This window comes from Odontomachus brunneus, unplaced genomic scaffold, assembly GCF_010583005.1.
Source record: "Odontomachus brunneus isolate Ranch 3 - 2012 unplaced genomic scaffold, Obru_v1 Obru_scaffold_129, whole genome shotgun sequence".
NCBI lineage: Eukaryota > Metazoa > Arthropoda > Insecta > Hymenoptera > Formicidae > Odontomachus > Odontomachus brunneus.
This window is the reverse complement of record NW_022639579.1, coordinates 13307-40811: the sequence shown is the minus strand read 5'-3', so window position 1 is coordinate 40811 and position 27505 is coordinate 13307. Positions and strand designations below refer to the sequence as shown.

General features: G+C 41.2%; 3 protein-coding genes across 4 annotated transcripts in view; 1 reads left to right on the top strand and 2 right to left on the bottom strand.

Annotated features, from left to right (window-relative positions):
- LOC116849951 overlaps window positions 1-12300 on the bottom strand; it is a 23616-nt gene extending 11316 nt beyond the window's left edge. The window contains exons 1-3 of the mRNA XM_032827655.1: window positions 11860-12300; window positions 7952-8165; window positions 7128-7276 (exon numbers count right to left, since the gene is read on the bottom strand). Of these exons, the coding sequence (XP_032683546.1) occupies window positions 7128-7276; window positions 7952-8027 (225 nt within the window). The 5' untranslated portion in view covers window positions 8028-8165; window positions 11860-12300. The remainder of the gene's footprint in view (window positions 1-7127; window positions 7277-7951; window positions 8166-11859) is intronic.
- A 151-nt stretch (window positions 12301-12451) lies between these two features.
- Window positions 12452-20529, top strand: LOC116849946 (katanin p60 ATPase-containing subunit A-like 2). The gene is made up of 8 exons (XM_032827647.1): window positions 12452-14841; window positions 16135-16205; window positions 17325-17507; window positions 18024-18357; window positions 19093-19261; window positions 19327-19439; window positions 19610-19815; window positions 20124-20529. The coding sequence occupies exons 1-8, from the start codon at window positions 14779-14781 to the stop codon at window positions 20506-20508; spliced, it is 1524 nt and encodes a 507-aa protein (XP_032683538.1). The 5' UTR covers window positions 12452-14778; the 3' UTR covers window positions 20509-20529.
- A 412-nt stretch (window positions 20530-20941) lies between these two features.
- On the bottom strand, window positions 20942-23702 carry LOC116849949 (survival motor neuron protein). Of its 2 annotated transcripts, none has more exons than XM_032827651.1 (6): window positions 23507-23702; window positions 22482-22658; window positions 22226-22340; window positions 21715-22006; window positions 21272-21342; window positions 20942-21121 (listed from the first exon to the last, which is right to left on the bottom strand). In XM_032827651.1, the coding sequence occupies exons 1-6, from the start codon at window positions 23546-23548 to the stop codon at window positions 21063-21065; spliced, it is 756 nt and encodes a 251-aa protein (XP_032683542.1). In that variant the 5' UTR covers window positions 23549-23702; the 3' UTR covers window positions 20942-21062. The 2 variants fall into 2 exon arrangements, with proteins under 2 accessions (XP_032683542.1, XP_032683544.1); XM_032827653.1 differs by having other exon boundaries at window positions 23503-23685.
- Between the last annotated feature and the right edge of the window lie 3803 nt (window positions 23703-27505).

Genomic DNA, 27505 nt, shown 5'->3' with positions numbered 1-27505 from the left:
TATATATATATATATATATATATATATATATATATATAAATTCCGGGGAACTGAAAATACTGTAACGCCCAAGGGCCTCAACAATGAGTATAAACGTGCCATCGCCTTCGGCGTTGCAAACTATTCAATGTTTATTTTAAAGACCGCACATAGAGCTACGTGTACGTGGCACGGATATATGCAAAAGTAAACATGTGTACATTTACGAACCGCCGCCGCCGCTGCCGATCTAATAAGTGGGCCGGGCGAGAATGTGTCGTGTCGGATTCGCGCGCGCCGTGAAATGTCGTGCACGCAATCGCACGCGGACTCAACGAGAGCTCGGTCCCGCATGAGTGTGGCGAACGATACTGCAATTGCATACGGGGATTAGCATAAAGCTCGTAGCGAATCGGGCCCTACTGCCCTACATAACGCGGGATAGCCGAGCTTGTATTTCTGCGTCGCGTCGCGTCGCGCGCGCAAAAAGGGGAGAAAAAACGCAACTGTGCGTGAATGGCGTAACGATATCTTCGTGCGACGAGCCAATTACGTTATGTATACATGCACGAAATGCGCGAAAAAAGAATGATGCGTGTTCGATCGCGCGTCCCGGAATACTCAACGATTCCACGCGTAGATGTGTTGTCACGTCACCACGTAGAAAATCCCAGATAAATCTCGTTATCGAGTTTCTTCTTCGATTTAAGGCGTTTGTGAATCGGAAAAAAGAGAGAATAGGAGAAATTTAACAAAGCGATTATGAACTGTCTCGTGCAGCAATGGCGTTAACGCCTAATTGTACAAAAGATACTTCACCGCTTCGCGTGTTCGGCAGATAATCAGATAAAGAATTTGTGCAGTTGAGTAAGCGTTAATTAAAATGCATTTTTACGGTAAAAAATATTTTGCACGATAAAAAAAAAGATTTTGTATTTACGTTGAAATTCATCAGTGTGGAAACTTGCGTGTTAAATTTCTCACATACCCGTGTGTTAATTCAATATATTGCCGTTTTATGATTCTTCTGAGCTTGTTGAGTTCATATTTTTACCGTTTCTGAGGGTTAAAATAACAGAATTTATGTAAATGTACGAATTTTTGATACATATTTCTCTTTTGTGTGAAATGATAAGTTGTGTTATTTGTCAAATGAATAAATCGACACACGTGAAGTGTGTTAAATTTGACGCAAAATTATTTACAATGTAAAAATTCTTTGTCACGGGAAAAAGTATGATTTGCTGAAGCATCGAGAACGACGCTGCGCGTTATCGCAAGCATTCATTCTTCGGCGAAATGCGAATTTTATATTCTCAAAGAGAAAATATTTTTATCGGGCACGCGACAGAGGACGCGCGGTGAGAAACGAGAGAGACTGAATTGTAAAAGTCGCACTCTCGCGAATTGAGGGATATTAAATGCCGGACTGTGTCGTACAATTCTACTGTCACAGGTATTAATACCTGCCAACGCTGCGGCCTATCTGGGTATCGGTGCAGTACGTTTCCAGCGGTCGTGTTAAGGTCTCCACTTGCGAACTGTGCAAAGTCGATCGTGCGCTTATTAGCGGCATGGCGGTCATTAAGTACGTAATGCACGACGTGGAACTTTGCGCTACTTCGGCGGCGCGTGTATGCGACATCGATTTTAATCGATGACGCGAGCATAGAAGGAGCATAATTAAAATGCAGTTGAGGCGACGAGTGTGCGAGTCGCAAGGTCGCCGCGATTTACTTGGCGAGATCGCGCCGAAAAGCAAGGTCAAACCACTTTCTTCTCCTCTCCTTTTTTCTGTTTTCTTTTTTTTTTGTCTCTTTCGCCGGCAAATGGCGTTCGCCTCGTCGCGCAGAATGAAAATTTTCGCCGAGCTCTCGCCGGTAATTAAAAAATACGAAGAAAACGAGGAGCACAAGCGAGCGCTGAAACCGTAGTGGCGAAGCCGCAAGCTTCTACGGAGAAAAAGCCGCTTCGTGAACTTAATTCCCGACGAACGACGACGACCACGACGCCGACGACATTCTGCAATAATAAACGACGCATGGTGGAAAGTCGCAGAGCTTGTGGATACTCGCTATGCGCATTCGCGCGCGTAAAGCGCGTGAAGGGAGATACGTGGCTGGTGGATTTAATTTTCTCGAGCATACGAAATACGTCGAAATTTTCGCCAATCTCCTTGCAACCGCTATTACACCACGGTTGCTTCTGAGTTGCGCGACAAATTTCCGTACATCAAATTTGCATAATTAGCGAGACGTTCAGAAATGCGTGCATAATATCCTGAGGAGAGAACATCCAAAGTTGTGAGAGTCGCAAGACCTGCTTCCCCCTCCCCCTCCGCGCGTGCTCACATACAGAGATTGGTTTCTCCGGATTTAATAAATTTTGTCGAATTCGAAGGAATTAATATCCGTTGTGCGTGGAGAAAATATTGTGTTAAAAATTATGAACATTTGTAATAATGATGATCTTGGATTTGCAGAATGATGACTGAAATAGCTATATAAAAATGTTTCGCTTTCGGCTACAAACTTACTACAAACTTATGTGAATATTTTTTGTATAAACCGACTATAAAGATTGTCAAATTTACTGTTTTTATAGTAATTTCCACTGCAACATTTATAACGCAGCACGTATAGCTTTGCAAAAAACATTGCAAAGAGAAATAATTTTTACTAAGACATTTTCTCCTCCTGGAGTAAATAAATTTTTCATTCGACAATTAGGATTGATTGGATCTTCAAGTAATTTTGTTTGGTTCAGAAAAGAAAATTATTTTACTTGATTTTCTCATTTTATTAAAAAGGCTCGATAATCCTGCTTAAAAAAACGTGATATTTTCTTTTCCATATTACTGACAATCTGTTCCCTTCCCTGATTTTCCACCCAAATATCCCGTCATTTGATTCAATGTGAAACAAAATTTAAGGTATAACCAAACAAAATATATTATTTCGTAGAAAATCAATTTTATTTTCTTTAAGTAATCACATTTTGTCCATCGAAAGCCATGATTTTATTTAATGAGATAAAAGATACTTAATATAAAATTGTGTTGTTTGAGTCGAACAAATTTCAGCGAAACAAATATGAACGCCAAGTCCAACGCGACCGTTCTCTCTGCGCAAAAGAACAAGATCTTTCAGCCGCTCTTGATTCTGGATAGAATCTCTCCGGACTGGCAGCATTTTTTACATTTTCTCCTTTTCTTTTGATGAGATTCGGATATTATCTTGTAAAATATCCCGCGTGTAATCTTCCACGGGGGAATTTAATTTTCCTCAGTTCTCCGAAAAACGTAAAAGAGGAAAGTGCATGTTGCGGCTCCCCTTACCACGCGTCTGGCTGTGCATGTCATAATGCCGGCATTAGCTCGCCGTTGTACAGCGCGATCGCGTCTAAAGTTATATATATATATATATATATATATATATATATATATATATATATATATGTATATTTATGTATAATATATATTTTGTAGGACGGGAATATGATCCCCGCGCAAAATGTTCTATCCGCGATGTTCTATCGGAGAGTCGCTTTTTATGGTTGCACACGCATGGCGGCCACACGTGTCCTCGCATCGGCGAGCGGATTATCGATTCGAGTGCCGGAAGAATCGAGCGGAATTCCGCATTAGTTGATTACATCGGACCTGCGTAGCTAAGTTGATCGCGCCGGACCTAGAGTATCGATGCGCGCTTCGACGAGAGAAGAAACGCGAACCCCGAGAGTTTCGCGAGACTTTTAAAAGGACCGCGCAAGGGTGAAGTGGGGGATAGTGGTTTGCCCGGCGAGCGAGCTTCGCTTTTTATTACGACACGGCTAATATTTGCGCATTAAAGCTCTGGGTGGGCGGACAGGCTTGCGGGGGGAGCACTTTTGCGAGATGCAGTTTGCCATACGGAACCGATACCGCAACAACTGTAACAAAGCAACAATGGCATCGGGTCGTTTCCGCTTCTTTTGCGCCCTGCGAGGCCCCACGCCAAACGCGACGGAAACGTAGTCATTAGAGTCTCGAAGAGATTTAATTCGCGTCTCTGCCTCTTTGTCCACTCTGCCCACGCCGCCGAGTTGCAATCATCCTCCGCACGCGAGCGCAGAGCGGAAATTCGCACGTTCCCCGTCGCGCAAATATCGTCGTAATTGGCCCGGTGCCGCGCGCGCCGCAGCAAAGTATTCTCACCAATATTAATCCCGGCCGCGCTCGCAATCAACTCGAGAGAGATGCGCTCATTAAAGTCGGCTCGTTAAAATCGTTTTCACGCCCCCGCTCGCGCCGCTGCTTGTGTTACTGCCGCAGTCGCAGTGAGCGCCGCGCTGAAACGTGTCGGCTCCTTTTTTCCGCTTAAAATTTTTTTTATGTATTTGGCGATCACCTCCCTCTTGACCGGGCGAAAAGTTCGTGAAAAAGGCTGAATTATGTATGGATTTCATCCGGAAGCGCGTGCACGACCTTTCTGGCTTGAGCGAGGTAACTCTGTCACTCACAAAGTTTATTCATCCAAAGAGGAATATTCCAAATTATACGAAAATTTAACATAACACTAGTCGCAGTAAAACACTTGCGTAGCTAAAGTTTTACGCGACATATCTGCGCTGTTTGTGAGAAATTTAATCGTATATCGCGACTTTTACACATGCGGCCTTATCATAAAAGTAACACTGATGGCCATTACTCTAATGTAACTTCGTAAAAAGTAATACTTCCCGAGTAAGAAGCTTACCATTGTATGTGTTACATATTAGGAAACACGCGGTATAGAAGAAAGAGTAATATCTATTACACCGCTTTTGTATAATGGTCAATTGTAAATCAGAAAACTACTTTGCAGTAGTATTGAATAAAAAGTGATAAGATAGTACTATAAAATTAGTTTCAAAATAACATTTATTATATGATTAGTGGAATAAATATATAAAAATGTAATTTTGTTCGATAAATAGTGAATTTACGAATTGCTCTCTCAATGTACCACTGAAAATATGCCCATTGGGCATATATTAAATATTGCGTGTAGTCGCCATGCTGATTTAATATATCTGACACGCTTTCAAAACCGTACATTTTTTTTCCTTAAAGCCCACCAAATCCTTTTTGTACTGCTCGGACGTTTTCGGATTATAGTGATGTAAATTAATGTCATATAAATTGACGATAGAAATAATTCTCTCGTTAATCTGGAATGAATTCTGCCTTAATAGAATTTTAATACGAAGTTCGATAACCATGATAGAAAGAAATCGATATAGGAATTAAAAAATCGCCACTGTGTAACGACAGAAACTCGAGAACAAGTTTCTCACGAAAGCCCGTAATCTCATCCTTTTCGCGAGTTTCTCGGCTCTCGTTTCTCCCCGTGCGAAACGGCAACCTCTGATCCCGGAATAATAAAGAGGGAAAGAACGAGATCTCGGGAGGAAGCACGCACTTCGACTTGTATATATCGATATATGTATAGTGCAGGGGAGATACACACCCTATAGTCGCGCGGATAAACGTCGTCGCCGCCGTCGTCATTCCCTACTCATTAACCCATTATTCGGGGAATATCGGTCCCACTATCTTGCACATTGTTCAGACAGACGATCGTTGGAATGACGTATAACGTCGTGCACGTGATAAAACACGGCCGCCATTTAGAGACACGCGATGTTAAATATCGTGTATCGTTCGCACGATATTTGATTCTCGTTTTTTCACGTTCTGCCTTTCGTATAAAATTGAACGAGGCTCGTCACGCGGGATATCCCGGTCCTGATTTCAACCTCATCCTGAATTTGCAATGCATTGCAATTTTCTCCTTGTAAAAAATGTCGAGGTAGATGCTGTATCATTTACCACAGTTTTTCCAATTTCCAGCGTTGCATGTCACTTGATAAGTCTAAGGGCCAATTTTTTCAACATCTTGGTAAGCTAATTAACAGTTAAATCATACATTTGTTCTTGTCTAATTTGAGGGGAAAACAAAGGCAAATTAACTATTTAACTGTTAGTTTGCAAGAGGTTGGAAAAATCTCGGATTAATAGGGAACGATTGACCTCATCTCCGTTTTCATGCTCATTATTTTAGCCGGGATTGCATTTGTTTGCAGGGGAAGTGCAACGATATCTGTTATTGTTGAGAACTTATAAGTACACTTCATCGACCACACGCGTGCGATATTTGGACGTATACTTGACGGGCTCGAATTGCAACAAAGCTTCATGGAGTTTTGTAGATTGTCTGATAATACCAAAGTGTAAAGTGTAAAGTGCTATTAGGCACATATCGTTCGCTATTACGAGGTTTATTAAAAAGAGGTGCTTTTTACGGAATGCACACCGGAAGGCATCACGTTGCGCTGGCGTAGCGGCGAAATAGGAAACTCTCACGTATCGATTCCGCGTGAAGTTTTTCTAAAACTGCACGTATTATCGACGAGGTTAACGTTCACTCATACTCCCTTAGATAGAGGGAAATTTTGACAAGATATAATTACTCCCCCCCCCCACCCCAGAAAAATTCTGTAGAAGCTGGAACTGGTTTCGTATCTGAAGGGAACATCAAAAGCGTCTCCATTAATTTGGAGTGAAATCTAATCCTCTTAAGGAACTTCTACGTCCATCTGATTCTCAGTACAAAAAGGAATCAAATTCAACCCTTTCGAAAAAATTCTCACTTATTGGCGGAATGATGTTTAAAAACAAGACACAGTTTAATTGGATGTAAAACACACAGCAAAATCAGAGTCCCAGGCGGGAAGAAAAGTTTGGTTGAATTAACTAAATGTTCGGTGAAATATGAACGAGCCAGAAATGTCGTTTGAAATTAGCAGAATTCCGTTCAAGTTAACAAGATCTTTGGTTAACCAGAATTAAGAAATCATGTTGACTTGAACAGAATTCTGGTAACTTTAACCGGAATTTCTGGGTTTGTTCATATCTCACCACACACACACACACACACACAGACACATTTATAGTCAATCCAACTAAACTTTCTTTTCTTCCGTGTATAAGTCTGCGAACCGCGAGTCTCTCCTCTCGAATGAAAGATGTATCGTCCCTCTCAACGTGTGTCTGTGCAAAGACTGACAAAACATAGAGGCATATGTTAAAGAAGGTCGAGTCGGTGGCCGCGATCTCGGATACTCACATACGGTGGTGTGCAGTAGATGGCTTGACACCACATCGGCTCGGAATGATAGCAGACGCAGAGACTGCAGACCGAAGGTCCCGGAACATAGAGGAGGCCGTGTTTGACAGTGCCGCCCTGAAAGTCTGTGCAGTTCTCTTCCAGGGCGCCTGAAACAATTTCCCATGTCGCTGATCGAAATTGGCGGTGGTGCAGTAACCCGGTTTCCCCGCGACCATACGCCGCACACGTACGTGTGTACACACATGTGCTCACAAACAAAGTCGCACCGCATGGCATGTACACGCGCACACATGCACACGCACGCACACACCGTCGTCCGGGGCTCTATTTAAGTACTGGGACCGTCAATAATTCAGAAGCGACACATCGCGCTAAGTCTGCCCCCTCCGGCTCAACCCTGAGTGTCACTTACAGAACTTTCCAGTGTTCAAGCAGTTGTTAACCTTCGTGCTCTTCTAAAAGGGATTACTTAATAGGCTTAGTTAAAGAAGACTCGGCGCGGTTACATCATTGAGAAACCAGTGCGGCGACAAGGGTGTAAAGATGGATTAGAAATTAATACTCGAGAAAGTTTATAAATAGAAAAGCCGAGAACGCGCGTTCTAGAGATTTAATCCGAATGGCGTGCACAGTACACATATGCGCGCGACAAATGCCTAGAGGATATCGCTGGAAACGCGCTTATAAGAGATGTTCCCAATTTCTCGCCCTTCTCGGCTAATTTCACCCTTCGGTGAACACACAGATCGACTTTCCGCACTCTAACCGACATGAACGCGCATCGATATTTTATGTTACGTGTTCTTTACGTCAAGCCTCACCTGTTCTCGCGGGGAGGAACAAGAGGGTGGACAGGCAAAACGTCCACGCGAGCGTCTTGATAGAGGGCTTCTTCATGGTCCACGATGGTTAATCCAGAAAAAAAGTGGGGCGTGCCTTTCTCGTATTGACAGGTAGCCTCTCTTGGAGTGGTTGTAGAACGCCTCGGCTATACCAGCAACCTCCGTCCGTGCACTGGCGGCAGGAACACGTTGCCTGCGTGAAAGAATCAGGATACATTTGTCATCGTTATATAAAGCACGCGTGGGCCACCGACTGATGGATTGTAATGCGCGTGATAATTGTCACGTGGCCTTAAAGGCTGATTAAGCCGTGGAATTCCTGATGTGCGTCGCACATCCCGAGCGGAACTGGAGATTTGTAAGAAACGCGGAATCACTTGATGGACGTCGACGGCCGGAGGATGGTTACGGTTACGGCGGCGCGTAAACAGCGTGGGTCGTGTTCAGAATACCCCGTTTCCCTCGAACGAGTTGATTTCGTTAAAGAGATGTTGAAAATCATTAGAGGATGCAGACTTCTTTTGCCCAGCTTGTGTGTCCTCACGCTTTTTTCCAATTTTTTCCAATTTTAACTTTTTTTTACCGACTGCAATTTCTCCGTTCGTGCCAAATGTCATATTGTATAATCTTCCATACGTTATTATACGATCAGAACAAGATACAGATACTGATCTCGTTAAAGATCACGTATATTGGAAATAACACAAAAGGATCCAATTCTATAAATTTCATCGCGTTTCGTTAATTTTCTTCCGTTTATTACTGTCCAAATATCAAAATATAATCTTTTCCATATTATTCCTTTTTTTACATATTCTTTTGTATTTTGCTTTCATGCAATTAAAACCACACACGGAAATCACATATCTGCTTAGCACTTATTTGCATTTATAACATAAATAAACAATAAAACGCACGATGCATTTGTAAGCCGATAAAATGCATATTGCGACGGCTAATGAGTAAATGTCGCGAATTCGGAAATTATAATTTTAATGAAAGCCCGTGCGCGTCTGCATCTACAGGAGGGCTCTCAATAAATGAGTTTGCAACTTTCCAATTGCTATTCATCAGCCGGGATCCCCAGATACGTGTACGGAGTTTCATTAAAATCCGGAATTTCCGAGCTTTTCCCGAAGTGGAGCTCCGCACATTCAACTTTTTGTTAACAAGCTTTTTGTCACTCGTCGGAACTACAACAACTCCAAGCCCAAGTTCGACGATATAGTCCGTGGTCTTGACGCAACGCAAACTCGTCTGCCAAGTGTTATTTGCGGCGAGGGAACGTGTGGGAGAGACTTTTGAAACAGCCGATGTCGCGCCCGGACCTGTTCGTCGTGCCAGAAATTGAGACAGGCGTAATTCTTTTTTTCTGATGCCGCAGTTATGCGGAAATAATTCCTGTGTTTGCGCTCGCGACGATAAGAGCGCGAACGCGATCGATGAGACCGCTTGGTTTCGCACGCGGCTGCGGAAAACGCGACTCGCCGCGGTGACACGCTTCATGCGAAACCTCGCGAGGGATGCGTCGGCGTCGCCGGCGCACAGGAACCGCGGAGGTGCGTTTCGTCGTTAGCCAATGGATAAGGTCACGTGAAGCGTATAGAGTCTTCACGAATCGATCACCAACATATATTCGAAGCATTTGCGCGCCCTCAGAACACGTGTATATATGTGTATGCGCAAACTTTGTTCTTTCTGTACACGAGCCGTACACGCCACGTCGCCCGCATTGTTACAGTCATCGCTCTACGTGGCTCCACTTGTCACCGAGATTTTCCTTCATCGCGTAGAAATTATAATGCAACGTATATAGGATAAACCGCAATCCGTCATGTGTCACTTCGCGAACTTAGCTTAGAAGATTATCGCGCAAGTGTCACATGTCTGTAAATAAATTGTTCTCTAACGTTTAAAATACGTTCGTTCTGATGATAAATATTGAGCCGTGTGTCGCCGTTCTCTTAAGCCAATTTTCCCCGTATTTTTAATCGCGCTGAGTGCCATCATGATAGCGTTAGTAGCGCGAGAGAAAAAGTTTCGACAATCATGCTTCCTACAGAGTCCTTTTTAACGCGCCACGGTTTTGCACATTCACATGTAAACTTGCCTCCTGAAAGCTTTCTCGTTCCGCAAAGTTGATATAACTCATGGATAAAGCTCTTTCGCCTTAGAACTAAGGCGGTAAAGTGCGCCGGGCACTGACGGGATTAGATTTTGACGCGCTGCGAAACTTTTCGCCTAACTGAGATGTATCAGCACAGACAAAAATTCAATTTTTCCAGTTTCTTGCGTCAAGTAAATAACGTAGCAAGTAACTCCACTTTTGTCGATAAATTACTCTCTTCCGCAATTCCGCGACACATCTTGGAAATAGATAAGATAAATTTGTGCAGAAAGCAAATTGTGCGGTCAAGGTTCAGAGAAATATCGCTCGTCAATCTCGCCGTGTTACAATTTCTTGTCATCTTGAATATTGCAGTTTATCAAGTCGTGTTTTGTATTTCAAGCTTCGTCTTCTATCGACATATAAATGCGCGCTGCAGCGCATCGAAAAAAGGAATAAAATTGGAATTTAGCGGACAGAATAAATTATTTCATAAAAATGAAACATCTGACTTTTAAAATCGCTAGACAGCGACGGATGCGTGGCGAATTTGTACGAATGACTGACAATGAATAGTGACAAATACGCAATAAATTACAGACTGAGGGATTTTCAATCGATAACGTGTACATAATCCATCAACCGCCCATCTCTACTGTATAATACAAACGGGACAACCGAATTGCGTGACATGAATCTGCATTCGCACGTTATATGGATAATCGAGATTGCATTACGCTGTCGCAATCGCGTGTCCGAGCGTTTTGTCAGATGACTCCTTCGGCGTCTACATTATTTTCTGTATGTAGCAAATATGGAATATAGAAAAAACAACCCCATTATAATCGACAATACGCAGGATTTATTTATAACCGCGCGTGAGTTGGTTTGATAAAAAAATAGCGGCATTAAAATTTATGATTGCCGCGGAATGCGAATAACTCGCTACGACTGCAGAGGCGGGATTTCGCACGACCTATATAGGGTGGACCGAAATCTACGACGACGAACGGAGCGGCGTGAGAATCGAGTGAAACGACGAAAACACCAAAATTTGTCTCTTGAACTTCATTGATGTTTCAACTGAAGCCGCTTCAATTGTTAAATAGTTTTCTATTCGCAGGCACGATAATGTCAGTCTCCTACGCCTCTTCATCGACAGTGGAGCAGACAAAAGACATGATCCTACGTCGGGCGTCATAAACGTCCTTTTGTTCAACGGGGTAATTTTTCAAATGCACGCGTCACGTCCAGAATTAGCCGCGTATCGCGACTATTCGCTATCAAAAGACGAACAACGCGTGCGCGCACACGGACGCAAAGGGGCGCGAAACATTAACTCACGACAGTCATCGTTGGACGGATAAAGCATGATAATTGGAAAGACAAATTGGAGAGACAATTTGCCTCCCCGTGATTTGCTGCCCGAATCACGGCAGGAGATGAGGTGAGGAAAGGAAAGGGTGCAACGGTGCAAAAGGGAACACGAGGCTCCGCGGGGACCAGAGGGGCAAGAACGATGTCAACGACACGCGCTCGTATCCGTCACGGAATCGCGCCGCGGCTCTAAGCTGCTCGTCGATCGGCGCGGCGCGGGGAGATGACGTCAGCCCCCGGCGAGCTTGTAATCAGTCCGCAGCTGATACGGGGGTACCAGCTTGTGGGGTTCACCATGCAACGGGTGGCCGTTCAGTATCCAGGCCGGCCGGAAATAAATCCGCATAGTAGTGCATGCGCTGCGCGTGGAAAAGGAAGAAGGGAGGGAGTGAGTCTGCGTTACCTTCGTGCTGCATCGCGCCTGCCGATCGCCGCCTCACATCGTCCCTCGTGCGTCGTCCCGCCGCATGCACATGTGTTCCCTCGGTCGGCCGTCGGGGGGTTGTTGAGGAAGGGTGTGCTCGCGATTTCAAGCGAGGCACGCCGAGATACTGATCCAAGTCGCTGTGATCTCTACTTTCTCGGGGGGCGGGGGAAGGGAAACTGAGGAATCGAAACTGAGATCGGCCGGTTGCGACGGGATCGGCAGACGAAAATTGACAGAAAGAGGCAGAGAGAAGGGTTGATCGCGGATGCACCGGCTGCACCGTGCTCGTATATATGCGTGTATACGTATGTATGTGTCACGATACCGAACAAGCCCGTAGAGAGGCGCAACGTGGTGCAGCGGCTGACAGCGGCACCGACCGACTGACTGAACCTCTCCTGTCGCAGTGTGAGCGAGCGCGGCAGCCGCGCTCGCTTCCTCGCGCGGGTCGATCGAACATGTTCCGCGCACCGCGCCTCTCCCTCGCTCTTTCTCAGTCTATCTATCCGTCTGTCTCGCCTCCTCTTTCCCTCTCCTTCTCTCGTCAGGTGACGAAGCCACCCCCGTGGAAGCGCACAACGCATCTTTCGTCGCTGTCGCCGTCGCCGTTGCCGCCGCCTTCGGCGCGACGACGCTGCCGCCCGCGAAAAAGCGCATTCGTTGCAGTCGTCGTCGCGCGAAACTTTCACGCTGGCCTCGCATCGTTGTTTGCGAACATTTGCAGTAACGAAGTGGATGGGGCTATTTTGAAGGACACAACTACCGAGACTGTAGTGCGTACAGCGGATTGGCGGCCAGTTGGCAGCCGGGAAAGTGTCAAAACAAAAGTTTCGATCGATAAAACGTATCTACACCTTTAGTGTAGAATTAAAAAAGGACGTTGGAACAAAGTTTCTTGGAGTTTTTAGGTTATCCGCTTCTCGAGTGCATGCATTTCATTTCTCTATGTTTCATTTTTCAGCACCTACGTTTGACTTAATTAAACACTGCTCTGAGTCTGCTCTGAGCGAAGAGGGATTCTTCTTATGTAATGTATAAAATTAATGTTGTTCAAGAGTCTTCAAATCAGTGGAATCAAGATCTTGCGTTAATTTCCACGTCCATTTAGACTTTTTTCGAAGGACGCTTTCATTGTATTTGATTACATGATCATTTTTTGGTCTGTGTATGCTCTGTGAAAGATATATATTTGAAAAATATTTTGAGTCAGTCAAAAAGTTAAATAGGATCTTCGATCAGTGAACGGACCATCTTTTGCAATAAGGATAGACGAATGTTAATAGAATGTTGACTATCATGAGCAACAACAGCGATTACTTGACAAATATGTTTTTGCATTCAATGCAAAAATATATCTGGATTGAGTCAGATTTGCTGAGAAAATTCCGACGAATTTTTTGATTGATTCAATATATATATTCTTCGTGTATAATCTTGTAATTCCATGTTTCGTTCTCGATTAAGCGCACACCAGTGCTGAACGCGCAGCGTGGTGCTATTAACTGCGGCGGTCGCGTGACCAATCTACGTTATCAGTTGCGTCGATTAGAGGCGCGTTTCGATTTTCCCAAACTGTGACGGAGACCGCGATACCGAAATTGTGTTAATACTCGCGATAGCGAAATAGGAAATGTACAGCAGAACGCAGCATCGACCGCTGGAATGTCGGTTGGGCAAAAGAGATTGGAGGAATTTTATCGGAGAAAGAATTTTATCGGAACAAATCAAACTTTTGATTGAGGTTTCACGAAGCGACTGAGTTTCTGCATGTCTTATTTCGCATAAATATAGTCGTTCTCAACATTCACCATGCAAAATGTGTCGAACGTTGCTCTTCTAATCAGCGAATTCTTACCGATGGGATTCCACGAGTGAATTCCACGAGTTAAAAGTCGAGGTGCACGGAAATTCAACGAAAATTCAAACAAAGGTTCTGCGTGAGAATTCAGGGAGAATCGTCAAATTTTGAAGAAACGATGCAGATGCACCCCGGATGCGAGAACGAAAGATACTGCGGGACATTGTCGATCTATATCGCGGGCTTTATCGGATGGAATCTCGCCAATTCGATGGGGGATGCGCACAAATATTAGGGATCTGCGCGATTGGCTTCGGGAGCAAGCCCCGAGTGTGCTCGAGATATCTGATCATCTTAACCCAGAATCACCGGGACCAATTTATCGATAATTTCGAATTATTCTGTAGAGTGGAGAAACAATTTATTCGCAAACGACGTCGGGAGAGGATGATTTTACAACCAAGTAATTCCCTAGAAAGTCATTGCTGGAGCAGAGCGCGAATGTGGAGAGCTTTAAGTAATGTCATTAATAATTCATCCTCACTTGACGTATAATAGATGGATTGCTACAAGAAGAAGAGTTTTCCAAAATCTCCGCGGTACTCTGGCGACATTTTTCCGCGATCTCACGATGAACCAATGAGATTTCTCATACAAACTCTTATGCACATCCGATCAGCATATACTTATCTCGTTTCAATCCCTCAGCTCTGTCTTATCTTAGCCCTCTCCCTCTCTCCGACTACTACAGTCATCTTTACGCCCACAGTTTGCTGTATCCGCCTGACTGTCCGTCGTCTCTTGCGCGATTTCACTTCGTAAACACATTTATCACCACCTGACTGTGACCCACCCCCCTCGTTACCGCACTTTAAGTTTGGTTGCACCTCGCTGAGAACCGCCACGTCGCATCGACATTGTCATGGCAACGGTTTAGGATCGTGCGTGTTCTTTTCCAAACAAACGCCCCCCAGACCGCCGACCAACCGATCGGTAACAGTATACGTGGAAACCATCCACCGCGGAGGCTGCGTGGCTGGATTAATTAACGTCTATCTTTTTTTTAACGGTGGGAGTTGCCCAACCCCGACGTGACCATGAACGACTGCTTGTCGTTGAATGCGACCGCCTGCCGCGTCGCTCAACTGGCGCGGGAAAAGGTGAGGGTGAACGCGGCGTTTTTGTTGGTGAGAGTAACTGTGAGTTACCGTGAGCTGGCCTGGAATTCGAGGGTTTTTCGGCAAATTGAATTTTCGTTAGCCTCCACACGAGAAGATAAATCTTGCACGCTCGTTTCTCATCCCCACGTCGCCGTTTGATCGCGAATCGCGCGTCGATTATCGTTTGAGCGTTCAAGGGAGCTTATTTGTCGAATATCTAGCCGTAGTTGCGCAAGAATGATCCAATCCACATATGAAGTATGAGAAAAATGGAGATGTAAATTTGATCGCAGTCGGAAGAGATCAAAGGGTTCTTCGAACAGTTCGAACAGTTCAAACAGTTAAGTATGGTCAATTTCCTTCTCTCCAAGAATACTCATTGACAAATTTAAAAAATGGGTAAAAAGGGCGCAAAAAAAGTAAAAAATGGCGCAACTAAAAAATAAAAGTTGTTTCTTAATTAATTTTTCAATAATAATTTCTACAGAAAACAAAAAATACCTAGCCTTATAGGCTTGTATCTCTTCTGTTTTATGTAAAAAGACTATGGACTTATTGTCAAAACAAAAACTCAAAATGCGAATTGTATCATTCTCACATAACTATGGCCATTTAAGGATGAAGAGGAGAGAGGTTTATAAATCGTTGGTCGGGACGTTGACATTTGAGTATCGTATTTTTGGCCCGGATATATATTTAACGTTCTCTCCCGTTCAATATAACAGTCGAGACCGTCGCTAAATCGTGATATTCGCAATTCATCTAATTATTACGCCGAGCGTTGAATGTAGACCGAATCGATCGCTCTCCCAATTTCACCGGCATACTCGTCGCTACGAATTCCATCTGGAAAAATGTTGTTCTCTTCACGGTTCGCGTATCACATACGTGTGACAAAGAAAATCCGATAATACAGACATATATTTCACCTGTGATGTTTAGGTACATACATGTGACACGGTTCTTTCCTCCTTTTTTTTCTCTTTTTCGAAACGGTTATTTATGTTTTACTGGGAATTTGATAAAAATAACTCGGCCGGTTATTGAACTCGCCGTATCGATTATTGACGAGTGCTTAAAGCGGAACAGTAACAGACGACGGCAAGATGAATTTAAACTTGAATTAACAGATTCGCGCTGATAACCGTCGTCGCTGATCTCACTATTCGCACGTCCAATACGAGCACGCGTTGGAATCATTTTTAGTCTGACGACACTGTGCGCGCGCAATGTAAAATTTAGAAGAGAGAATGAAATTGTACAAATTAATAACGTGCATGTATTAACAATCAGGAAGAGAAACGTGCCCTGGAGCGGCGGCGTCACCTTGTTTACCTGATCGCTGCCTTCTTACGGGAGCAAGGGTGAGCAGTTTATATTTGCGCTTAAAATAATCACCACGACGTTTGGCATTCTCGTGATCGTTATTCGCACAAGTCTTCGCACGTTCGTTCTTAATTGAGATATTCTGTATGACAAGAACAAGTCCATCATTCATCGTATAAGCACAGACTGTTGATACATATATATTTCACACTTATTGGGTCAGCCTAAAAGTTCTGTTCGGTCCTTTGTTAGTAAACCGAGTGACATTTGACTGTTGCGTTCAATAGGAACAAATTATTTATCAGCCAAGTAATAACCATCTATTGTGTGATCCTTTGTCAATGCATAATAATCATATATTGGCATTATTGCTTGTATTATATCTATGTGAGAAGTTACTTCTTGAAAATGGAGTTAAATGGTTTTAGACTAACTCGATTGATTACTGTGATCTTCAAGGAAACATTTTTACAATAAAACTCATCTACTGAAGTAGCTTAATATTGAGCAAAGTTCTGTCATATAGATTCATGTATCTCAATAATTCACAACTCGTTTCTTTTAACTTTAAATATCTTCTTTTTAAGAAATTACTTTTTGTTCGTATAAAATGCTTCAATTAGTTTCCTCCGACTGCAATTTCGCAACTCTCGAGTGGCTTTACCGATTTTTCTTGCTCACGTAGACTTACTCTCAAAATCTTTTGCGGTAAAATTTCACTCGAGAAGTAGAGTAATAGCCGAGTCGTTCGAATGATTTCTCTCATGTAGAGTGAATTCTTCATTCTAAATCACCGAGTAAACATTTTCACTCGAAACAGAAGAGCCTGATGCGCTCCACTGTCAGAGGAACATGTTCACTCTAACAGACTAGAATATTCGCTTATATGGAGTCAGAATTCACTTGAAGATTGAATGAAACGTTCACTCTTGCAGCGCAAGATATATCTTTTCATTGTCGTGTCGAATGAAGATACTGCTACTTTTCACATCTTAAGTAAGATTTCGCACTCTAAGGAATTTAGAGTATTTCGATATAAAAAAAAAAGTACAAAAATGTGAGAACGATTTGAAAAAATAAGTCGCGCGTAAAACTGCACAAGTAGTCACGTAGCGAGATCCGGGGTACAAGTTCGTTATGTTCAATGTTTCTCGTAGATATTCCAATACCGCGGAGAGCCTCTTGAAGGAAGCACAGCTCTCCCGAGACGTTCACGTATGCGATAATATCGATCTGGAGACTATCATTCTCGAGTACGCCGATTATTATTACGCCAAGTACAACAGATACCCCAAGTTCTGCAAGAAGATGGAAGCGGCCGGGAACGTCTCGCAAAATACGTATGGAATATAGCTCATTATATTCGTGCGAGTGTAACGTAGGTCATGCGGAATATCGGAAACCACCGACCATCCCCCGGTCGGGTGTAATAGAGCTTTGAGGGTTTATCGTGTGTGGTGCACGAAGTGGCCCACGCTTATGAACGCCCGAAGGACGTATTCGGGATATTCGGGCGGTGACCGTATAACGGAAAAATATGCTGTATACGATAGCGGATATGTTAATATAACATGACGCGGGGTATGCTGATATATGTGTCGCGCGCGGGATATTTGTGAATTCAGCTCTTTTATAAAAAGCCTGGTCTTTTTATAAAGAGCATCCGCGACGTAAAAGGTGTTGTTTTATAAAAAAGTCAAGTCTTTTTATAAAATAGCTGAATTTATAAAAAGCCTGCGGCGCGTATATATTAGATGTGTGTGTGTGTGTGTATGTGAGTGAGTGAGTGAGTGAGTAAATGTATGTGTTAGTGGCTTCCGACCGCAGCGGACGTTAAATTGCAATCTCTTCCGTAGCTGTGGCAAAAAGGAGAGAATCTCGAAGGTTTTTAATTTGAGACAAGAGGACGGCAGATTCGTCGGCGACGAGAGTAACAATATCGGTAAGAGCAGGATCGCGCTGAGGCACGGCGGTGTCATCGCGCCATCAAATGAATTGAATCTCGGTATCACGGTGACGCCGATTTTCCCGGTGGAGAGCGGCGATCGAACAGTGGCAGCGGCGGTGGTGCAGCCGATACCGACATCTGATGAAACGTTCGCCGATAATAACGAGAGGATACTGAAACCCATCGGCGATCTCTACCGACCTGGCTCCGAGCTGAAGGAGATCGCCGACGTTATATCGCGGGTAAAATACGATCGCGTTCGTAGTGTTTGTCTTCGAACCTGTCGCACGGCGATCCGGAAAGACGGGAACAAATTGGCGAGGATTTAATAGACCGAGAAACGAAAAGAGAAGCATGTGAATTTTGTCGATTCGAGACGACTCGCTGAAATGGGAATTATTTATGTGCTGAGTGACTTCAAATTCTCGGCCGTATTATCGTTCGTTCATTTTATCATCTGACTTTTCTGAATGTGCTTTGAAGAGAGAGAAAGAGAGACATGATTGATTTTTGTCTTAACTTTCTAGCCGTGCTCTGAGTCTTTTTGACCCAGAATAGTTTCAAAGTTCACACAGTTTTTGTAATATTACAATTTTTGTAGTACAAATGTGATACTTCGCGACTTTTTCGCGATTTTCGCGAGTTATTTTAAAAAAAGTCAGTACATATTGTACTAAATTACTTTATATAATGCTAAAATAAAAGATATAAAAAATACATATATGTCAATTAAATAGTGAGTTCTCACACACCATTGGGTTTATTTAGACCCTGAACATGGTCAAAGTATACCTGAAACGAACACGGTTAGAAGGTTAAAGCAATGGCATGATGAGTCATCGAATAATTGTCGTATTTTTCTTTTCAACATGTAGAAATCTGATTATTAAGACAAAAAACTCGGTTATTATATAGTTGATGTTTGTAAGTAAAGGTGCGAGTAAAGGTGACATGAAATTGGACGAAATAATTTGTAGGAGATCGTGCAACAAAACTTAAACGTTCACTGGGACGATGTAAAGGGACTGAACTTTTGTAAAGAGTTACTAAAGGAGGCTATAGTCTATCCCATGAAGTATCCGAGTTTGTTCAGTGGGAAACTCGGCGCTTGCAAGGGCGTCTTATTGTACGGCCCACCGGGAACCGGTATGTAATCGCAAATTCGTTTATCGACGAAGGTGGCAAATTAACGAGGGGATCACCGAATGTAGGTAAGACGATGCTCGCGAAAGCCGTCGCTACCGAGTGCCAATCGACCTTTTTCAACATCACCTCAAGTTCCGTCATCAGCAAGTGGAGAGGCGATTCCGAAAAATATATTCGCGTAAGTCAGTCTTGCACGCTAATTATTTTCCATTCGGTGCTGTAAGTGTTTAACTTGCGCGAATCTCGAAAGAAATGGAACAAGGAAACAAAGGATAAATTTTCCTTTCTTTTTCATTTTTTTTTTATAATTAAAGAGAATCGCACGATGGAGAAATCATTTGAATTTAGGTGCTCACCGATCTCGCCAAACATTACGCGCCCACGATCATCTTTATCGATGAGATCGACTGGACAACCACGAAGAACACGGACCACGCTTCGTCAAGTTCGGAGCCAGCTAGGAGATTTCGAGCGGAACTTCTCGCCAGATTAGACGGGTTGTTGTCGATGGAATATATGAATGTGATATTGTTAGCAGCCACAAACGTTCCATGGTAAGTATAGAGTGCGCGCGATTATACAAAGATAACTCCTTCTATTATTGAGTTCACTTCGATATTTAAATTTATTTCGATACTGAATCTACGCTTAATTATTAAATTTGAGAAACTCGAAGGAAAAGTATATCGATGTAACGTTATATTTTCCAAGAAAAAACCATTTTCGAATTGCTTTTAATTATAATTTTAATCATAATTAATTTTTATACGAATTTTATTTTTATACGAATTATCGTCACGTATTCTTAGTTCCTCCGAAGGTCTGTCGTTTTTCAATTCCAAGCGAGTTTTACGTTATCCAGGAATATAGACGTCGCCTTGTTGAGACGTTTAGAGAAGCGTATCTTTGTGGATCTACCTGATCAGGACAGTCGACTAGAAATCTTACGTTTTTACGTGCATCGTGATCTGTACGAGACGCCAGAGATGTCGAAGCTCGTACGGGAAACCGCGGGCTATTCGTGTGCGGATCTGAAGCTGTTGTGCAAGGAGGCGTGGATGAATCAGTTGCGGCCCGTTTGGGCCAAGCTCGAGAACAAAACTCTCATGGTAAATGATATTCAAAACGACGGTCTGATTGATGAGATGAGTCACATCGTGCTCGCCAAGAATAGCGTGAAGCCGATTGCCAAGCACATGAGCGACCAATACGACAAGTGGCATTTAGAATTTGGCTCCTTTAGATAATTCCTTCTATAAGTGTAGACGAATTTCACGTCAATTGTACACTGCGAAAACGTGATACGCAATTGTCGAATCAATAAGCGGAATTTCTCGCAAACACGGAACAGTAGTAATTTTGTAACGTGTACTCGAGACTCAACGTGAGATTTTTATTGTAACTTATTTACATTACTCTGTATCAGCTATATTAAACGAATAAAAACCAACGTTACATTCTTAAATCAATGAGTGCAGTTATATTCATTCCGTAAAATAGAATTAATCACAAATGGTTTGGAATTTTCTGTTTTCGCAATACGTGCACACAAGCAGTTGGATCTTTTATGTCGATTTTTGTAGGGAATGCATGTAAAAACTGGCTAATAGTACAGACACGAACGAGTACATATTTTTGTATGTATTTACAAAATGTTCGGTTTTTTTATATATAAACATATATATATATATATATATATATATATATATATATATATATTTATATATAATATGTAATAATACAATGCATAATATGTAATTCGCGTTAAGTTCCGTTGAAAAATAAACGCCGTGTCTAACTATTAACAGTTCTTTGTCCTCGCCCAATTCAGTTTCGCTTGCTTCATACCATGATAGTAACCTATGTACAAAATCATAAAATTTGGATAAACCATCTTATCTTTCCCTTTTTCTAGAATATACATTATATTGATAAGTATATATAACTTTTTTATATTTATATAAATTTTTATATTTATATAAATTTATATTTATATAACTATAAAATTACCTGTGTGAAACCCACTTATATACCAAGACATTAACATACTAGACAATGCATCTGTATCGTTCTCAGGTAATCTGTAAATATATATTGTCAGTTCATATGATAACGTAAGCGCAACGTGATCTGCTAAATCAGTTTGAGGGATTAACAGTTTAGGAACTTTAGTTTGTCTATGATGAATCTTTGTAAAAATAAAATACAAGAATACAATTGTAAAAATAAAATACAAAAGTACTACGCCTACAAAAAATTACTTCAAGATAATAAGGAAATTTGGAGAAAGAAAAGTTTTTTCATATATACAGAAATTAAATAAGAGTTAATCGTTTTCAGGACGATGAAGCTGAAACCACTTGGGATGATACAGCCTTGATAGAAGCATATGACAAAGCTGTCAACTTGGCTAAGGAGGAAGTAACTAAACATATTGCTAAATTTGTTCTTACTTGGCCATTAATTGTGGCGGCAAAGGCGGCGGGGGTGGTATTCCATTAATTGACATATCGAAAGACAGCCCTGGCATGAAAGTACTTTTAAACAATGTGGGATCTTCCGTATCGCAATCCATTTTTTCGCCATTCATCTGTTTGTGATTTTGGGAATAATTGGACGCGTCTGAATCGCAAGTCTGTTCATTGACCTTCTCTGCAAGTGCATCCTTCTGTTGGGCGACCTGACTCTCCAACCCATTAGATTCAAGAAGAGAATCTAATTCTACTTTCTCGATATTGTCATATCCTACAAACATAAAACAGTTAATGTCATTTATGTGCCATGTAGACAGTTACTGCATTGATACATGCGATTTTGTTCCATTATATATTATTATTGTCATTCCATTATTGTCATTTTAATTTATATTTTACTAGAAAAATCAAATTACTTTATTAAATATCAAAGTATTTTATTGATAGAAAAAGTAAATAAAATAGTATCAATATAGCCAAAGATATTTACCAATAAATTTCACTGTGCATATGCCAGAATTTTCATAAACCTTTATTATAATAGCTTCATAAATTTCTCCATCTGCTGAATATGCTGCACGACATGGTGCACCGACAGTCCATTTCTGCCAATTATAGGAGAAAATAAAATTTAGTATTATCTTTTGAAGTATATGAAAATATGGAATTATATAATATGAGAACACAATGATATAAAAAATATTAAAATACATGATGATCAATGAAAGTTTAATGATGTACTATACTTTGAAAGGCTTCTTTGCTTGATTTAGATGCTTAGAATTTTGAGACTTCTGTTTTAACTGCCGACCTTGAGGATCTTTAGCAATGCGTTTAGCTACTTCCTCCTTAACCACGTTGACAGCTTTGTCATATGCTTTTATCAAGGCTGTATCATCCCAAGTGGTTTCAGCTTCATCATCCTGAAAACAATTAACTCATTTAATTTCTGTATATTTGAAAAAAATTTTCCCTAACTTCTACCTCCAAATTTTCTTATTATCTTGAAGTAATTTTTTGTAGGCATAGTACTTTTGTATTTTATTTTTACAATTGTATTCTTGTATTTTATTCTTGTATTTTATTTTTATTTTATTCTTGTATTTTATTCTTATTTTATTCTTGTATTTTATTTTTATCTTATTCTTGTATTTTATTTTTACAAAGTTAAAGATTCATCACAGACAAGCTAAAGTTCCTAAATTGTTAATCCCTTAAACTAAGAAATTAATTAACCTGTACTTATAATTGCATCTGTACATTTGTCAATTAAAATCAAATAAATATCCAGGGTTGCATTCCAAAACATTCTTTTTAAGGAAAATTTTACTCAATAACTATAGTTCACGTTACATATACTATAGAGTATAGAGTAAAATTTCCTCAAAAAGGACGTTTTGGAACGCAACCCTAAATGTTCTTTTTGTGGAAAATTTTACTCAATAACTATAGTTCACGTTACATATACTATAGAGTATAGAGTAAAATTTCCTCAAAAAGGACGTTTTGGAACGCAACCCTAAATGTTCTTTTTGTGGAAAATTTTACTCAATACCTACAGTTCACGTTACATAAACTATAGTTTCGAATTATAAAATTTCCTCAAAAAGGATGTTTTGGAACGCAACCCAGATTAGGAAGGAGAGAGAAGAAAAAAACACAAAACACGTTGAAAGGATAATCAACAGAAATGTAATGCTTAGGGAATAAAACTGTTGAAATGCGATTATAACCTCTCTACTATATTTTATATATAAAAATGCTTACGTACTCCATTTCCTCTGACGAATAGTAAATTACTACTTTCAGACATTTTGGCGAGAAATTATTTAAACACTAGTTAAATTCTTATTTTTGAAGAGCAAATTTGTTTTATAGTCTTCAATCGTCTTCAATCGTCTTCAACATACACTTCAATTCTACGACAAGTTCATTGTTTGAGATGCTTTGCTTGCTTGAAATCGAAGCATAGATAACAGTGGCGACTCGTAGCGGAGATATCGAAACTAAATGATCACGTGCCTCATCAATAGCAGAGAGAAGTCTGTGCAGGATTCACTCTGCGTCCGATGTCCGACGTACGATATCCAATAGGAGAACAGCTTTCTAATAGAGAATTCAACTTTCCATTGGAAAGCTGTTCTCCTATTGGATATCGGACGTTGTACGTCGGACATTGGACGCGGTGTGAATCCTGCATGAGGCTGATATTTCACATGTTGTACGACAAGCTTTTTAGATACATTTTGATTCATTGGTTGACGAACAGAGAACCTAGAAATACTCTATTCGCCAATCAATAAACGTATCCGAAAAGCTTGTTGTACGACACGTGAAATAGCACCCTGAGAGCGGCCACCAGCCTGATATTAGCGGCCAAAGCTATGCGCATTTTCGAGACGCCATCTAACAAAGTGCGTCTTTACTACGTTCCTTAGACGCATTTTCGCGGTGGTAACGATAAAATGCGCCTGGTTCGTGTACTTCCGTACACTCATAGCGTGTTCGACTGGCCTGGGTTAATCGCTCCGAGAGCGATTAATGACGTCATAAGTCTCTACAAGCCAAAGCATAAAGCTTATAAGTACTTGTTCGACCAATAAACGTAGGCTGAATAACCCAGAGCCAGTCGAACATGCTATCAGTTGCATTGATGCTATACAATGACTGCGTTCGTTTTGCCGCTTACAACGCTCTGAGCATTATTTCATCCTTGTTTCTATTAAATACTAAACAAGGATAAATGATGCTTACACGCGTTATAAGCGCCAAAACGAACGCAGCCAATGACGTATATATATAGATTAAGCATTCTGTCCGCAAAGTGAAGCCGGAAGTTGGCAGTTTAAAACAGAGTGATTTGCCCCTAGTGCTTTCTCACTCTATATTGGGTGTTTTCCATTTAATAACACAAGTCGACACAAGTATCATTCTGTCTTTGTTCCATATTCAATGAGTAATTAAGATCTCGGTTGGAACAAGAAAGATAGTATAAGTTTACTCTTGGTCCGATAGACTGTTTGTCAAAAAACTTTTTTTTAATTTTTCGAGCTTATAATTAAACTTATTGATTTGTGCTTTTGGAACAATGTTTGGAACAACTAGAATAATCTATATCGGTATCAAAATGCTTTATTTTCAAAAAATGGGGTGCCAGATCAAAAACATTTTTTTCATTTTTTGGACTTATAATTCAACTTACGGATTTGTCCTTTTGGAACAATGTTTGGAACAACTAGAATAATCTATATCGGTATCAAAATGCTTTATTTTCAAAAAATGGGGTGCCAGATCAAAAACATTTTTTTCATTTTTTGGACTTATAATTCAACTTACGGATTTGTCCTTTTGGAACAATGTTTGGAACAACTAGAATAATCTATATCGGTATCAAAATGCTTTATTTTCAAAAAATGGGGTGCCAGATCAAAAACATTTTTTTCATTTTTTGGACTTATAATTCAACTTACGGATTTGTCCTTTTGGAACAATGTTTGGAACAACTAGAACAATCTATTGCGGTATCAGAATGTTCGATTTTCGAAAAGTAGGGTGCCAGTTCAAAAAATCATTTTTTTTTATTTGAAAACCGTTTCGAATGAAGCAATATCACTTTGGAACAATGTGGTACAAAGTCAGAACAATCTGGAACAACTTTCAAAATTATAAATTTCAAAAAGTGGGGTGCCAACTTCATACACTCACCGCTATGCCGGTCTTCGACGTCAAAATCATCGTTTTTGAAGCGTTGAAACCACTCACGACGTTCTTTCACTAATAGCGGCCTCACCATAAGTATTTGAGAGCATTCGGTGAGCCTCAGCCGCAGATTTCTTCATATTGAAGCAGAAAATTAAAACCTCCCGCAAATGACGAGAATTTGGCTCGTAAACTGACATTTTCAATCGAGAATAACTTTATGATGCAGACACAAATCGACTAATGTTTCTATGGGGTTATGTTGACAGATGCCCAAGTTTATTGTATGACGTCTATGATCTATTTATTTCGACCACCACTTACCGCTAAAGCCATCTATAGGAAAATGGCGGAAGCAAAGTTGTACACCTAATATATAGCACTTGACAGCTTGACAGCGGCCATATATTTTTTATACGATAGAATGAGAAAGCACTAGGGACAAATTATAGACATATATACTAGACTGCGCGGTCAGTACAGAGGAGTGAAGCGCACACCAAAAGGACAGATACTAGGTGCGCAACTAAGTTTCCGGGTTTTTTTGATCAATGAAAAATGGAAAATTTCAAAAGAAATACAAAAAATGGTTTATTCAAAGTATCGTCCCTCGCTAGCTACACATTTTTGTCATCTCTCTGGCAATACATGAATACCGCGACGATAAAACGACACGTCTTTGGACCGAAACCATTCATCCAACCAATTTTGCATTTCTTCAAAATTGGCCAAGTGTAGCCCAGCCAAGCCATGCGCCATCGACCGGAACAAGTGATAATCGGAAGGGGTCAGGTCTGGTGAATACGGCGGATGCGGTAGCAGATCCCATTTTAGCGTTTTGATGGTGTCCTGGACGATGGAAGTGCGATGGCACGGAGCGTTGTCGTGCTGCAATATCACTCGTTCGTGTTTCGTGTCCCATTCTGGCCGTTTTTCGAGCAATGCATAGTTCAAATTGATCAGTTGTTGTCAATAGCGATGCCCATTGACAGTTTCGCCCGGTTCCAGCAGTTCATAGTACACGATTCCTTTCTGGTCCCACGCAGAGGATTGTCTTCTTTCCGAAGCGATTTGGCCGTGCCAACGATGTTGATGCTTCGCCAGGTGAAAGGCACGATTTTTGCGTTTGGGATTCTCGAAATATATCCACTTCTCATCGCCAGTAACAATTCGATGCAGGAAACTCTTTCTTTCATGCCGCAAAAGCAAAATTTCGGAAGTGGCTCTTCGATTTTCCATCTGTCTCTCAGTCAACTCATGCGGCACCCATTTTCCTTCCTTTTGAATTTTTCCCGTGGCATGTAAACGTCTGGAAATATCTTGGCGAGTCATGTTTAATGCCTCCGCAAGTTGATTTTGTGTTTGCGTATCATCTTCATCCAATAACGCTTGCAGATCGGCGTCCTTAATTGTTTTTGGTCTTCCGGAGCGCTCCTTGTCCTTAGTGTCGAAATCGCCACTTCTGAAGCGTTTAAACCAATCTTCACAGGTAGTTTTCGATAGTGCATGTTCGTCGTAGGCCTTCTCAAACGACGTGCTTCAGCTGCATTTTTTTTTTAAATTAAAGCAGAAAAGCAAAGCTTCCCGCAAATGCTGTTTATTTGGCACAAAACTCGACATCTTCATTGTTAGAAAAAATATTTTTGCATTGTGATATGTGTTGGTATTATGACTGGTTATTGTTGACAGATGTCCAAGCTATAAAAGAAACACAACTTTAGACATATATGTCGACTACATGTGTCGTTAGCGCCATCCATGTGTGAAACCCGGAAACTTAGAATAAGACGAGATCATGATTAAAAAAATTGTCGTAACTTGTATTGTTTTCCTATGTGTAATAGTAATAATTAAGTAATAACCGAAAAAATTAAATAATAATCGAAAAGAGAAATAATAATACTCGAATATTAAATGCCAGTGATAATAATATCTGTTCGACAATCGTATGATAACATCCGCGAGTGGATAATAACGAAATAATGATGATCGAATAATCGGTAATAACAATATCTGGGCAACGGCTTTAACAAAAACTCTAGGCTCCATAAAGGCTAGGCAAACAGACTGT